Source organism: Sinocyclocheilus rhinocerous, unplaced genomic scaffold (genome assembly GCF_001515625.1).
Source record: "Sinocyclocheilus rhinocerous isolate Xijiao unplaced genomic scaffold, SAMN03320098_v1.1 scaffold349, whole genome shotgun sequence".
In the NCBI taxonomy this organism is placed as follows: domain Eukaryota; kingdom Metazoa; phylum Chordata; class Actinopteri; order Cypriniformes; family Cyprinidae; genus Sinocyclocheilus; species Sinocyclocheilus rhinocerous.
The window spans coordinates 28221-44121 of record NW_015637137.1 but is presented as its reverse complement, the minus strand read 5'-3'; the positions used below and the strand labels follow the sequence as shown (position 1 = coordinate 44121).

At 38.1% G+C, this 15901-nt stretch overlaps 1 protein-coding gene across 7 annotated transcripts in view; it reads right to left on the bottom strand.

Annotated features, from left to right (window-relative positions):
• The window catches only part of LOC107748528 (leucine-rich repeat flightless-interacting protein 2-like), a 39389-nt gene that overhangs the window by 17830 nt on the left and 5658 nt on the right, over nucleotides 1-15901 (bottom strand). For 3 of the 7 annotated variants that reach the window (XM_016563335.1, XM_016563336.1, XM_016563340.1), the window contains exons 2-5: nucleotides 3572-3660; nucleotides 1935-1952; nucleotides 1600-1647; nucleotides 1070-1114 (exon numbers count right to left, since the gene is read on the bottom strand). In XM_016563335.1, the coding sequence (XP_016418821.1) occupies nucleotides 1070-1114; nucleotides 1600-1647; nucleotides 1935-1952; nucleotides 3572-3660 (200 nt within the window). Of the gene's footprint in view, nucleotides 1-1069; nucleotides 1115-1599; nucleotides 1648-1934; nucleotides 1953-3571; nucleotides 3661-4328; nucleotides 4351-15901 lie in introns of those variants that run through there. The other 4 variants (XM_016563338.1, XM_016563337.1, XM_016563339.1 and 1 more) reach the window with 4 other exon arrangements.

Below are 15901 nucleotides of genomic sequence, written 5' to 3'. Positions count from 1 at the left end.
TTTTACCATATATATATATATATATATATATATGCATGCATCCCGCCATATGTTTCGAGACATATTCGATGTGAAATGTCCCCTGAGTGGCGCTAAAAGAGTGTTTGTTTTTTCCCCTGGAACAGATAAACGTACACATGGTACGTTTTATGTGACGTTGGTTTTGTGTCACTGCATATATATATATATATATATATATATATATATGCATCCCGCCATATGTTTCGAGACATATTCGATGTGAAATGTCCCCTGAGTGGCGCTAAAAGAGTGTTTGTTTTTTCCCCTGGAACAGATAAACGTACACATGGTACGTTTTATGTGATGTTGGTTTTGTAAGTGTCACTGCAGTTCTGCGTTAAGTGGTGCTATAACTCTAATGCTCCGTGACGTTTTAAAATAACCTACCAACTGCACTACACCTAAACCTACACGATAGGAACAAAAGCGAATGTGATGTAAAAATGCAATCGCAAGCATGCTGTTTTAGCTTGTTTTTTGATCTCTCATCTTTCAGCTCTTTCATCGTGAGTCATGTTATTCTCAGGATTCATACCCAAGGATTCCGAAAGCTAAGTCCAATTCCATGCCGGCTGAGCTACCAAGCACGCTTGTTACATCCGGAAAGCGAAACATATGGAGCTGTAATCATAACATTGTTATCGAAAACGATTACAAGTGCTCACTGTTTTACCACCTCTAATGTTAATTTCTGTTGGAAACTGCAGTGATATGTACTTATTGGTACGTATTTCGCGTCTTCCAAAAAAGTTCCCACAGGTACGTTTTCGTCATGAGACCAGTTAGGTCTTTTTTGACATAATTAAGATGAGTAAGGTGATTTTAATTTTGGGGTGATGGACATCTGAGGTCTAAACAGCACACTACAAAACTGAACAAATGTCTAGGAAAATAGGGAAAAAAGAAGATGAAAAATGGAGAGGAACGGGACTGAAGAAAGATTAAATGACTGGGGGCAAATTTAATTTTAGAGTAGAAAGTAAGAGTGTAGTATTAAATAAAAAGTGAATAAAATAGAAGGATGATTAGCAGAGGGAGAGATACAGACCGAGGTATGTCTCCGAGAGTGGCGGGAATACCGCTCACTGTCCTCCTGAAAAGCAGAGCAGGAAAAGAGGACAGAAAGCAGGACGTTTTAGGTCAAAATGTCACATGATTATCAAACACTGCAAAAAACTGAACAAAGCATGCACTGAGAGATTACGCTGTCTGTCATATCACGGTTTATTACAGGGCTCAGACAGGGTGTCTGGAGGGGTGGGAGGGGAGGGTTGAGTGCTTTAAGATGTGGGTCATGCGACTGCCCTATAATCCTGCTGTATGTTATGACCACCTCTGCTAAGCCCTAACATGTCAGATGGGCCTCCTGCCCCCCACTGCTCCAGTAAAGCCTGTGAAATGAGGATCAGACACAGACTGCCTAAGAGACATGCAACATCAACCAATCACATTTCATTCTCTGAAGGACATTACGATAGTTAACTGCATTCGGGACCTGTGCTGTGTGAATTTTCTAATGCAAATTCTATCTTTGGTGGTCTACTGCATGCGGCAGTGTGGTATAATGACAGGTCATACCATCCACTGTTCAATATGGCCCCATTTGCTGTCCAGCCCATAGTATTTCTGGTGCAGAGAGGAGGAGAGCAAGACGATCGAATGAGGAAGGGTTATGCAAGTATAATGAAGGAATATGAGGATATTAAAAACAGGTGTGAAAGAAAACATGGTTTGAATGTGGGACTGGTCCTGTTTTTTGTTCTTCAAGCTTGGTTATGTTTTTGTTAACTGATGTTCATAAATTTCGAGTTGCATAGATGTAAAATAATGCAAAATACTACAGCTTATATTTCTAATGAGCACATTTGAGTAATGTTAGAAAGAAATGAAGAGTATGGAGGGACAGATCTTACCTTTTGCGCTTGATATATCTAAATAAACAGCGGGGAGACCAGGATGAAGAGAAAGAAAGAAAGTAAGACAGGAAGAGAAAGATATAAAGAGCTTGAAGAAGAGTAGAAAGTCCACTTGTAAATAAATCATAATAGGTATAAAGAATATAAATCTAACAGATAAAAATATATTTATAGTAGTACAGAACCCAAAACATTCTCAAAAGCCTTTTAGAACATGACGCTGATTCAAAATGACAACAAATTAACCCTTAATGGTCTCAGTATTTTGGGATATAAATTTGAAAATAAGAGCAATATTTTGAAGAAAGAGGTGAACCTGTATTATTGCAATCAGAGTCCCTAAATAAAGCATAAAATTTATTTTCTTTTTTATATTTTTATGTTAAAATTGGGTTAAAAGAGTTAAAAATTTTGTCTTTGACTGGACTTTTATTAGACATATACTACCACTGAAATTTGGGAGTCAGTAAGATTTTTCTTTTATTATTATTTAATAAAAAAAACGAAACATATTTTATTCAGCAACGATGCATTAATCTGATCAAAAGTGACAGTAAAGCTTTTTTCAATTAAAGACTTCTTTCAATTAAAAAAAAAATAATCTCACTGACTCCAAACCTTTGAATGGGATTATGTCATAAACATAAACCGATATATATATGATATGTATGATACATTCGAATCACATTTTCAATTTACTATTACAGAGTAGCTATTTTCTAAGGTAAACACCAGCACAGACACACACACACACAATGATCCATGATCACATGCACCCCCCTTTTTTTCCACATGCTAAGCAAAACCTTTTTTGAAACAAGAATATTAATACACTCTTTTCTCTGCTTCACCACTCATGCACTTTAAGACTGGTTTAAAGGTTTAAATCATGAATAGCTGTTTTCAATTTACTATTACAGAGTAGCTATTTTCTAAGGTAAACACCAGCACAGACACACACACACACAATGATCCATGATCACATGCACCCCCCTTTTTTTCCACATGCTAAGCAAAACCTTTTTATGAAACAAGAATATTAATACACTCTTTTCTCTGCTTCACAACTCATGCACTTTAAGACTGGTTTAAAGGTTTAAATCATGAATAGCTGTTTCTGCTCCAGTTCAATTGTGAGAGTAGTACTGTACTTTAATCCTGAAGTGATTTATGAGAAATAAAGAGAATTCATACATCTTTCAAGGTCAGCGGTTCTCATTCCTGGTCATGGTGTAAACCTGCTCCTTTTTTCATGTCACTTTTTGTGTATTATGAGTGAGTGATTGAATCATTCACTAAGCTGACTTATTCAAAAACACTTATTCATTCAGGAAAGAAAAAACTATTTGTTGCAACTATGTGCTGAATGAGACATGCAATGCTTGATTCTCTTTGGCTTCATTTGGGAGTTTTTTTTTTCAATGACAGAGCAAAACAGGCAATATTGTTTTTGAAATATAAGTTCTTGGTAATTGCACTCTTGCTTGAATGATATTGCTTAAATAAAGAGTGAACTACATGCTGTGCCAGTTTGAAATAGTTTTCATCTTATGTAGAAACTTACAGGCCATTTTGTAGATCCTAAGAATAAACAGTAGAACTGTAACAGTCTGCCAAACAGATTATCTCCTGACCTCTTTCTGTTGCCTCTCCAATTCCTTCATACGGATTTCTCGAGCTTCTGCCCGGGCTGTCCGTTTAGCTGCCAGTCTTGCCTCTGCCTGGTAGAAAGATATATAGAGAAAGAGAGGGATTCAGAGTCAGAACCGTCAAATAGAGAAAAAATGCACATAAACATATATAAATAAAAATAAATAAATCACATAAAATGTACAAAATGCACTTGCATTTACATTGTTCTATTCAATATGAAAGTCAGGACTATTTACTGTACCAGTGTGAGTGAGAAAGGCTACAGAGTATGACAGAGAGAAACCTTTTCTGCTTGAACTCTATGCACTGCAAAAGCTAAAACTGAAGTTGAGGAGAGTTCTTCGAGTGTAATCAAATTAAGTAATTCACAGGCTTCCATTGATTAATCCATTATACTGTAGTTTTAATCTAATCATTGACTTCAACTACAGATGAATGCCAGTTTTGTGGGGCCGGAAGGCCCATGGAAATGAGCACTGATCAGCAGCAACATTAGAAGATTAAGAACCATTAGAAATGATTATTCTACCGGTCAAGAAAATGGTTTAACTATGAAAAAAAAAAAAACATGACGGTCCAGATAAAGTATAATAAGTATAATTATAGAACCATAAAAAGGGTCATTAATAGATTGTAATCTTGTAAGCTGTAAACACAAACAAAGATAGTGAATTAAAATCACTAAGCATAAAAGGGGTAGTTCACCCAAAAATGAAAATTCTGTCATTAATTACTCACCCTCATGTCGTTTCAAATCCGTAAGACCTTCGTTCATCTTCGGAAGCGGTAAAACAGTCCATGTGACTTCAGTGGCTCAACTTCAATTTTGCGAAGCTACGAGAATACTTTTTTGTGTGCAAAGAAATGCATGCATGCAACACCCGCTGAGTGGCATTAAACAGCTTGAAAGATCAAAGACAATTTTTAATATAACCCTAGGATGACTTGAGGGTAAGTAATTTGTGGGCTAATTTTCATTTTTGGGTGAACTAACCCTTTAAGCACGCACACACACAAGCAGTGCCAGGAAGGAATAGCTCACTCACTGCCTCCAAGCTGCCATTTCCGGTCAACATGTGAAACCCAAAGGATAACAGAAAAAAGGCTGCTCAGCAACCCAACTGACGTAAAACATTGTAACGGCTTACTATCTATCATCATAAAAATGCCATTTTTAAGAGGTCCTTAAACTTACTAAGCATTTTCTACAGCTGTGGGGTTTTTTTTTTTTGTGCAGAAACAATAAATGTCCTTAAAAATCAAACATGGCAATTTTTCTAATATTACCATGAAATGTAAACACAACATAGGCTTGTCTTCATAGCTTCTGTAATGTTTGGGTTATAAATGTCTCTTGCATTTCAATGGCAACAAGCTCTTGGCAGCCAATAATTTGCTGTAGAAAACACAAACTATATTTATCACTCTTGCAAGTGAACCAATATTTAATGTGTACCTGTATTATATTTTCTTTTAATATTTGTCCCTTTGTTCTTTGTCTAAAATGTCAATTTAAAATAGGTCCTTGTTTAAAATATATTACATTATTTACTACACTGTTTTTTTCCTCCACTGGCATAAAATAAATACCATCTTTATTAAATTATATTTTATAATAATGTACAAACCTGTATAAATATTGTTATTATGCATATGTCAGTGTTGTTCAGTGCCATATTTAAAACTCCCATCTGAACAGAGTAAATGTTGTTGTTGTTGTTGTTGTTTTCATAACAATGAGCAGAAAACAGAATACTAACACAAATCTCTAACTAACATTTGACTGCACTACAAGTGTACTACAAGTACTTAGGTTTATACAATTAAAAGTCATATTTTCCTTGCATTGCATTCAAAGTGTTCAATCTGCAAAAAAAAATCTTAACAGTATAAATCATTTGGAATTCCAATTTTGAGCACAATATTTTAGTAAGTTTGTAGTGTAAAGTATTTCTCTGCAAGTCACTCAAACAGAAGTTGGTAACTTTGTTTTTGCTATGGAAACTATGTGATAATTTATGACTCACTAGGGGGCAGTGTTTTCAATCTATTGCTCATTACAAAATAGTGAACAAATTACAAAAGTGAGTGGGTGAGTGTGTGTGTGAGTGTGTGTGTGTGTGTGTGTGAGAGAGAGAGAGAGAGAGAGAGAGAGAGAGAGAGCATTTTAAAAAGTAGTACACTATATAGTTGTTGTCATTACTTATATATAATGATTGTTTGAGAGCCTAATCAAAAACCTTGCTATTGGTCTAGAACAGGAGTGTTTAAGATAAGGCCAGTGTGATTATTTGAGGGGAAGAATGTCCATTTATTATGTTGCATTTGTAATAATAAAAAAGAAAACATGTTTTGTAATCTAAGCTAAAATGAGTTTGACCTTTGTTGTCTGCAGTTTCTCTGCACATCCATATAGACAGCACGTATAATGCAATATATGAAGTCTGGCTAAATCTCTGACACATTGGTCAGAATAACAAGCTTGCCAAGCGACACAAACAGACTGTTAGAAAGCTTCTCTGGTTCTTTTGTCTGAACAAGTCACAACTCATTGAATAAGGGGCTTCAGACAAGCCTCTGCCCTAGATCCTGCCAACCACGTCCACTGGCCTGTCAACAGCGTGCAGAGAACTGGAGTTCACACTGCTCAGCAGAACAACTCCCACAAGCTACTGACTATCACAGACTATCTGGACAAAGGAAAATGGAAATGACAGAAAAACATAGATAAAATATAAATTGGATAATTTTACGTGTAAATTATTTTCTGCCGAGAATAGTTCATTATGATGTACAAAATAGTCTGCCTAGCAACAAGACAAAAACGGCTACAATATTAAAGTAATGTTAATAGTGAAGTCCTCTGAGGTAGCGTTGTTTTCAGTTAAGGTCTGTTCAATCCAATAAGCATGTGCAATAAACATTTACATTTGAAATGTATCTGTGTGTGTGTGGCTGAATACATTTACATATTTATGTACTTAATAAAAATACCCTGCAATTGTGCTTTTACTACACTAAACTGGTATGCTTAAAATCTGCTAAATTGAAACAATTAATTTTGTACTTAATGCACTTTAATTGTGCTGAAGTCCAACTAAAGATATACTTTAGTATATTTGATTGTGCTATTATTACCATTACCATTTACCTGTTTAACAGTTCTGTCTCTCTCTGAAACAGCCGTTTCTCAATACCAAGTACGCAAAGTTCGGACTTGCGTCCTCGGTAGTTCAGACTTCGCAAGTTCGACTCGGAAGTGCGAACTCCATAGACTGTATAAAAACTGATCAAAAATTTGATCTACAACGGACAGTCAGGACTGCTGAGAGGATTATTGGTGTCCCTCTGCCCAGCCTCCAAGATCTTTACATCTCCAGAGTGAGGGAAAGTGCTAATAAAATCACCTTGGACCCCTCACACCCAGCCCACTCTCTCTTCGAACTGTTGCCTTGTGGTCGGCGCTACAGAGCACTGACCACCAGAACAGTCAGGCACAAGAACAGTTTTTTCCCACAAGCTATATTCAGTCTGAACAATTAATCTTTCATAATTATACATCGTCCATCACAACTAACATAGTTATCTGACATATTTATATTAAACTGCACACTTTGTAAATAACATATCTGCACACTAATAACATATCTGTACATTTATCTAAACAATTACATTTTTTCCTATTCTTCTATTTCTGTATATAGTACATTATTTAATGTTTTGTTTTTTTAATATTTTTTATTTTAGTTTTATATTACATCCCTACTGTGTTATTCCTGCAATGCTATGTCTGCACTATGTTTGTACTTTCTTCTACACTGGACGCTCCTGTCGTCAAGTCAAATTCCTTGTGTGTGTAAACATACTTGGTAATAAAGCTCTTCTGATTCTGATTCTGAAAATGGAGAATGGGAGCTAAAACATTCAGGCGCTAACATTCTCAGCACTGTCAAAATAAAAGTCCTGTTTTCGATACATTGGCCAAGCAGAAAAGCATATCGGCTGATGTCGATAATTTAAAAAATGTCAAATAGTGGATGATATATCAGCCACATTTTTCTTTTGGTTTTAATGTGGTACAATCATGTTAATAATCCATGTGGACTATGGTCATCATCAATATTAACAGAATTAACAGAAAATGAATAACCCAGCTAGTCCATAGGTGTGTGTTAAACAACTGTTTTAGGCTAAAGAAGCTAATAGCCGATATTAAAAAAGAAACAAGAATTCCCAACCATAGCCTGAGCAATGTAATTCCAAAAGTTTCCATTCTAGAATGTCTGCTGAAATAACGCATCAATAAAGAATATTACAGTCTAAACGCATCCACATGCCAGTGGACTCCACAGGTCAAAACCCTTTGATCAGTGACTCAGCATGAGACACACGTGTATGCGATAAACCTAGAGGTTTATGCTAGACTTGTGTACATTCTCCACTTCAGACCAGTGCTCTTTGTTGGATTTAGTTAGTGCAGAGCTAAATTGTATAGATAAATAACATTATTACTGCTAATGCAATATTCAGCTTCTTTAATAATGAAAGGCTCCAGCTTCACTGACTGTCGCAGCGGTCATACATGAATGATTTCTAATGCACTAAATCTTCTCTCAGATATACTCAACTAAAATAAAGAAGAATGAAAGCGGTCAATGCAATCTGCGTTTTCTTCCCTGGCTGGATTCCCTCACTGGGGAAGTTATATTTTGAGTTTTAATGTTTAGTTTCTGGTTTCGTTAAACACCGCTCTGTAAAAACAGGCTACAAGTCACTGCTATTAGAGGGATTTGAGGTTCTGTGAGGAGAAGACAGAGTGCCTGTCCTAGATCAAGCAAGAGCGTGGCAGAATCTGACAGATGTTCCTTTCCTCCTCAGCTGTCAGGACCCCACAGGCCTCCCTATGGAGCCATAAGGAACTAGATTCTTTCTGCGCCAGGAAAGAGATCAACTCTGCGAACTCACATAAGAGCAAAGGGACAATTCAGTGCTACAGTACCATTCAATAGTTTGGGTTGTCGAAGAAATATAAAGCAATTTTAAAGAAATCAATATTTTTATTTAGAAGGCATGATTCACATGAATCAAAAGTGGCAGTAAAGACACTGATACAAAAAAATATATTTCAAATAAATGCTGCTCTTCTGAACTTTCCATTCTTTAAAGAATCCTGAATTTTTTTTATAAAGGTTTCCACAAAAATCAACATTGATAATAAAATGAAATATTTTAAATCAGCACACTAGATAATGTGACAGTGAAGACTGGAGTAATGCCTCAGCTTTGCCATCCATCACAGGAATAAATAATAAATAAATAAAACTTTAAAATGCATTACAATAGAAAACAGTTGTTATACTGGTAATTTACTAAATTACTCTTTACTGTATTTTTGATCAAATAAATTCGGCCTTGGTAAGCATATGATATTCTCTTAAAAAAATCAATAACTAACAATTGACAATTGACAAAAAATTTCGCTCAGGAAAATTTTTGCCCCCCCCAAATAGGCAGAAATACTTATAAAACAGCGATGTTTATATGACACAAAATGAATCAAGATAATCAAATATATCAAACAATTAACTCAAATTTATTTTACTTTTTAAATGATTTGTGTAGTCTGGAGCCCTGATTCTACCACTGACACACTGCTGCTTATCATATTTTGCTTTGTGAAGCAAGATATCTGTCATAATCCAACATACCACATAAGTAGTATTAGGAAGAGTTTAATCTTCATAGATTAAGGAATAATCATTATTGCACTTACAAGACAAGCCTGTACTTGGCATAAACTGTAAGATGTGCTTTTGGGACTGTTGGTGTGTATATTTGCATGTGCAAATCTCTTCCAGTCATTCACAGAGCTCAATCCTGAAATTTTTTTATAAAGGTTTCCACAAAAATCAACATTGATAATAAAATGAAATATTTTAAATCAGCACACTAGATAATGTGACAGTGAAGACTGGAGTAATGCCTCAGCTTTGCCATCCATCACAGGAATAAATAATAAATAAATAAAACTTTAAAATGCATTACAATAGAAAACAGTTGTTATACTGGTAATTTACTAAATTACTCTTTGCTGTATTTTTGATCAAATAAATTCGGCCTTGGTAAGCATACGACATTCTCTTAAAAATATCAATAACTAACAATTGACAATTGACAAAAAATTTCGCTCAGGAAAATGTTTCGCTCAGGAAAATCTCTTCCAGTCATTCACAGAGCTCCAAGAAGGGAGAGAGGTATAATTGATTCAAATTGCAACAGTGGAACTCATGAATATCTGAGATCAAACTCATGCTTTGGCAACCCCATGTGAATTAACTTTACCTCACAATCCGCTCTCAGGCAGACCAGCTCAGAATAGACTCTCTTCCAATTAGACAATCCAATAACAAAATCACATAGCCTTGATACAGTCTTGATCTAGATGGCGCCGACGCTGATGGCTGCCTCCGTGGCGTGCTCCGCAGTTGTTTTTATTGTCACGAAAACAAATTCCTCGTATGTGTAAACATACCTGGCAATAAAGCTCATTCTGATTCTGATTCTGATTCTGATCTATTTCTAGAGAACTCCTAGCATGGCAACATTGAGTCAGTTTGATATGCAGTCCACATGGCAGAAATGAAGTAGGCAGTTGTGGTTCAGGCCCAGCACATTTTGACTTATACTCTGGGTGTCTTTGGAGACCATGAGCACACATAGGATTAGGCTCCAAAGCAAACAAGCCTGCACCTCACAGCCATTTTTAACATATGTGGCTCGGAGCAAGACTGCAAAATGAACTTTGCATAGGGACTGATGGAACAAACAACAAGAGCTTTCCTCCTCCTTCACAGTCTTGCGGAGAGGTTAATTTGAATATCAAATATGCAGAGTCACACTTCACCCAGATCACAAATATATATATATGTGTGTGTGTGTGTGTGTGTGTGCGTGCGTGTGTGTGTGTTTGCATTTGTGTGGGCTGGAAACGAGTCAGCAATACAGATTGTAATACTGTATTTTGTTAGGAAAATGCATACAGATAAAAAAAAACAGTGGGGCAATTAATAAACAGTTTTGTGTGTGGTATTTCAGGAAAAAAAAGCTTTTCAAGATTTTTTTTTAATGATTCTAAAATTGTCATGTTGTCTAACAACTTACCAGTTGACAAGTCGTAATTACAACGTCATTGGAGACCATGAGCACACATAGGATTAGGCTCCAAAGCAAACAAGCCTGCACCTCACAGCCATTTTTAACATATGTGGCTCGGAGCAAGACTGCAAAATGAACTTTGCATAGGGACTGATGGAACAAACAACAAGAGCTTTCCTCCTCCTTCACAGTCTTGCGGAGAGGTTAATTTGAATATCAAATATGCAGAGTCACACTTCACCCAGATCACAAATATATATATATGTGTGTGTGTGTGTGTGTGTGTGCGTGCGTGTGTGTGTGTTTGCATTTGTGTGGGCTGGAAACGAGTCAGCAATACAGATTGTAATACTGTATTTTGTTAGGAAAATGCATACAGATTAAAAAAACTGTGGGGCAATTAATAAACAGTTTTGTGTGTTGTATTTCAGGAAAAAAAAGCTTTTCAAGATTTTTTTTTAATGATTCTAAAATTGTCATGTTGTCTAACAACTTACTAGTTGACAAGTCGTAATTACAACGTCAGGTGCTTTCGAATCGCTATTTGGTCAGAACAAGATGGCAATTAAAATTTTCTACATAAAATTCAATGATTTTTTAACTCTACGTCTACAAAATGATGTATAAACAATGTGCATCATTGTGTTTTTGCTTTTTTCTGTTTTTATTCAATTTATGAAGGTGATTTTAAACTGAATCATTATATTATATTGTAATTACACGGTAATATAATATTTTGTATATGTAACTTATATCATTTTATTTTACATTACAAAAAAATAATACTTTTATTCATTTCAACACATTTACCGTCAATACAGACGTTGCATATCTATAGTCTTTGGCTGCGTCCATTGCATCCGACACGTTTTCTCACTGACACGCCACCAACTAGGAAACTCAGGGCTTAAGGAAAATTTCGAATTTCCTGCTCGTAATAATGACTTTGTGGTGGCGTTCATGTGCATTCAACTCGTAAATACGATCTATCCAACATGGATCTTACATGGTTTTACATATCGATTTACTTTTTACATATATACTTCTGCATTGTGGTTGTGTCACATTACACCACATGACTTTGTTTAAGATTAATTAGCAGACAAAAGTTTTTTTAAATATTAAAAACTAGTTGTGTTAAAATAGTTAATAGTTTTTTAGTAATTATTTAATAGTATTATTAATAGTTTTTTTTCTTTAATGCAATAGATTTTTTTCAGAAATTAAAGACATTCTCATCATAGAAGAACTGAATTCAAGCCCCTGTTTGAATTAACTGTATTTTTTAAATATTTTTGAATAAATAAACAGTAAAAATATGTGTCATGTCATTGACCCTATTATTGCTTGTGAAAAGCAGCCAGTAAATCTTTTCGAATTTTATAAAATAAATGTTTGTTTACATTTTCTACTGATCAGTTTTTCATCAAATATTAGAGATGAGTACATATACTAGAAAAACATTAATTGAGCACAATTTAAGCATTTTAATGAGCCTACTAAGATGCCTGGATCGCAGTAGTCAAATTCCTCTGCATCTAAGCACACAGAACTGGCTTGCAAGATGGGAAATTGCATTGAGCAATTTGCGTTCAGCTCTGAAGTTGTCATCTTATTTGTGGCAGTACCTGATTTGCATAATTCTGTTGGTAAATGAGGTACTAAAACACTGTTAGCAAATAAACAATCCTTAAACAATGGTCACATAAAGTGGTTTGACAGTGATTCTGAGTCAATATAATACACAGCTATAGGGAATGAGTTGTTTTTGTTTTCCAGGTGACAGTGCAGGAGATTAGACGGTCATGGAGAGTAGCTCAAGACTAATCTGCTCTTAGAGCGCAATGCAGGCCCATAACGCATCACTTCCTGTCTGCTCCTCACCTCAGTCTACCCAGCAACTTAATCGCAGGCTTACTGCAACCCCCCCTCACATGCACGCTCGCAATGGCCTACAACATCAGCTTTGCCTCTTACTGCACCACAGAGAGCAGAATAGGCTGATATATGACCCTGCATGACTAACAGAAAATCTGCCTCTGCATTCCTGGCACTTCACACTGGAGGTCTTTCTCTGTTAAACTGTCATCAGTAGCCCTGAAAGGGAATACATTTCAGATGACTGTGGAGTTTCAATGAAAGCGGCCAAAATGATGCACAGTAGTGAGGCTCCTAGAGGGGCGATTAACACAGGATGCTCTGGAGAGGCTTAAAGGATGCAGGTCAGTGGGTGGTGGCTGGCCAATCTGTTGCTGCAGTGGGGCAGGGGCTAAATACTCTTCACTTACTAGGTCAGTTAAATCCCCTCCCCAGACGAGCCAAAAACCGCACCTTTTCCTCCACAAACCCAACCCTTCTGCAGTAATAACTGTCAAAACCTTCACAAAGTTCTAAATGCCATCCTAAACCTTTATGGTCAACCTCCAAATCCACACTTTGCTGACGTAATGCCACATTAACTGAACTGAAAGGTTCGCTGGAGCCTGCATCAGTGCTTCTGCAAAGTGGGCGGTCGTGAGATCCCTAAAATATCCAATTGGACATTCCACGGTCTCAAAGGCACACGAGCCATGGCAGGTCTGCAAGACCATAAGTACATATCAAGAGCGCCATTTGGAACAAAACCTAAGACGAACAGCCTTAAAGGCTTTTTGCTTCCTGTCTCAGGAGTCGGAAAATACAAGGGCAGTAAGTGGAAAAAGAGACGAATGTGAATGGAGTCCAAAGTCCAAACTCCACATGCTGTGACTGAAGTAGATGTTAAATTTGGATCATGAGATGTGATTTCTGCTTCTGTGAAACTAAGACATGGTAAAGTCATTCCACTTGGAAAGAGGTCAGTCATTGAGTTCGAATAACATCCACTTGATTATCAGCAATCAGCATGCATTTCGCTCCATTTTTCTGGAACTATAATATGAGTAGGGTAGGACACGGTATGTAGCCACCTTGGGCAAAATTAGACCTTTGGTGTAAGATGGTGTCACAAATCCTGCACATGGACTTCCATCCGCTTGCCACCAGAGATCGCTCTTCCATTATATTGACTGTCACACTTCACAGACTTCCACATGTCACCACGGACTACATTTCCCAGCATCCATTGCACTAATGACACACACAACTGTAACCAATCTAAGACACATTATAAGCCATGGACTTCCTCTTTCAAATCGCAGAGTATTGTATAGCATTTATCACTCTCCTAGCGATAGCTACTCTACGGAGCCAGTTCTAGTTTTCATAGTCTGGTCATAGTCGCCCCTTGCCTGTTTTCCTGTGTTCAGATTCTTGCCTGTGTTTTTCGGATTACCCTTTTTTCTCTCCGTTCGGACTCTGCTTGCCCCTGCCTGGACTATTGCTGTGAACTTGGATTATCTCTTTGCCTTGCCCTGTTGGTTTACATTCGCCGTTGATTGACCCTCGCCTGTTTTCTGGACTACTCTTTTGTCTTGCCCTCATTAAAACTGTTTGCCATTGTCAGAACCTTGTCTGTTTTATGCCCACGCCTTTGAATAAAGCTTTGCAGATGGATCTGCACGTCTCACGTCTCATTCGCCCCGTTTCAGAATACTCGGCCACACAAGGATCCAGCAGCTTTTTGGAGGAACATTGGCCAGGTATGGACATTGCAAGACTGTTATTAGCCCTCAAGCAGGGCACACGATCGCTCGAGGACTATATTCAAGAGTATTTATCCATTGCCTATTACTCTGATTTACCGGACTGTTTGCTGATAGAGTTTTTTTGCGAAGGTATTAATCAACCGCTGATGTCTAAGCTTAGACGTGAGGGTCCGCATTCATCACCCTGTCAGTTTATGGACTATGCTTTGTTGTGTGTTGGCTCTTCATTCACAGTGGGTGTCGCGGAGGAGGAACGCGACACTGCATCTTTGACTGAAATGGCGGACACACCAGAGCGCATTCACATAATGGCAGCTACAACAGCGGAGCCTGTTCGCAAAATGGAGGCCACAACAACGCACCGTCATGTCTCAGTTGCCATTACTGAGTCACGTCAAGTCACAGTTGATCGTCATGAGTCAAGTCAAGTCACAGTTGATCATCATGAGTCAAGTCAAGTCACAGTTGATCTTCATGAGTCAAGTCAAGTCACAGCTGATCTTCATGAGTCAAGTCACGTCTCAGCTGATCTCCCAGAGTCTCGTCACGTCATAGCTGATCGTCCAGAGTCTGTCACGTCACAGCTGATCGTCCAGAGTCAAGTCAAGTCACAGTTGATCTTCATGAGTCAAGTCACGTCTCAGCTGATCTCCCAGAGTGTCGTCACGTCTCAGCTGATCTCCCAGTCTCGTCACGTCATAGCTGATCGTCCAGAGTCTCGTCACGTCACAGCTGATCGTCCAGAGTCAAGTCACATCTCAGCTAATCATCCAGTGTCAAGTCACTTCACAGCTGATCGTCCAGAGTCCTGTCACTTCCTGTCTATCACACCCAGATCCTCAAACACTGTTCTTCCGTATCCCAGACTGGCATCCAGCGTGGAGGACCCACCGCTGGTGTCAACACATGCTGCTGATATCCCTAAACCAGCGCTCTCAAACCCTTTTGTCCCAGAAGTAATCCCCTTGTCTGCTGCATTTCCCATATGGGGGATTGCTCTCTGGTGTGTATGGGCTGCGTTCACTACCGCCGAAGTTCCAGAGCCAGCGACATCCGCGGAAGGATTGCCAGAGGTGGCGGCTGAGGCTGCAGAACCTCCAGAGACAGAGGTGCCTGTTCCGGATTCTACGGAGGTGGCGGCATTTGCTGCAGAACCTTCTGAAGCGTCGTCTTTCACTTCAGCTCTGGTTACAGTAGTGGCGCCCATTAATGAACTCCCTGTCTGTTCTGTCATGGCTATGGAGGCCATCTATGAACTTCCTGTCTGTCCTGTCACGGCTATGGAGGCTGTCTGTGAACTCTCTGCCTGTCCTGTCACGGCTATGGAGGCCGTCTGTGAACTCTCTGCCTGTCCTGTCACGGCTATGGAGGCCATCTTTGAACTCTCTGCCTGTCCTGTCACGGCTATGGAGGCCGTCTATGATCTCTCTGCCTGTCCTGTCACAGATATGGAGGCCGTCTGTGAACTCTCTGCTTGTCCTGTCATGGCTATGGAGACCATCTGTGAACTCTCTGCCTGTCCTGTCACAG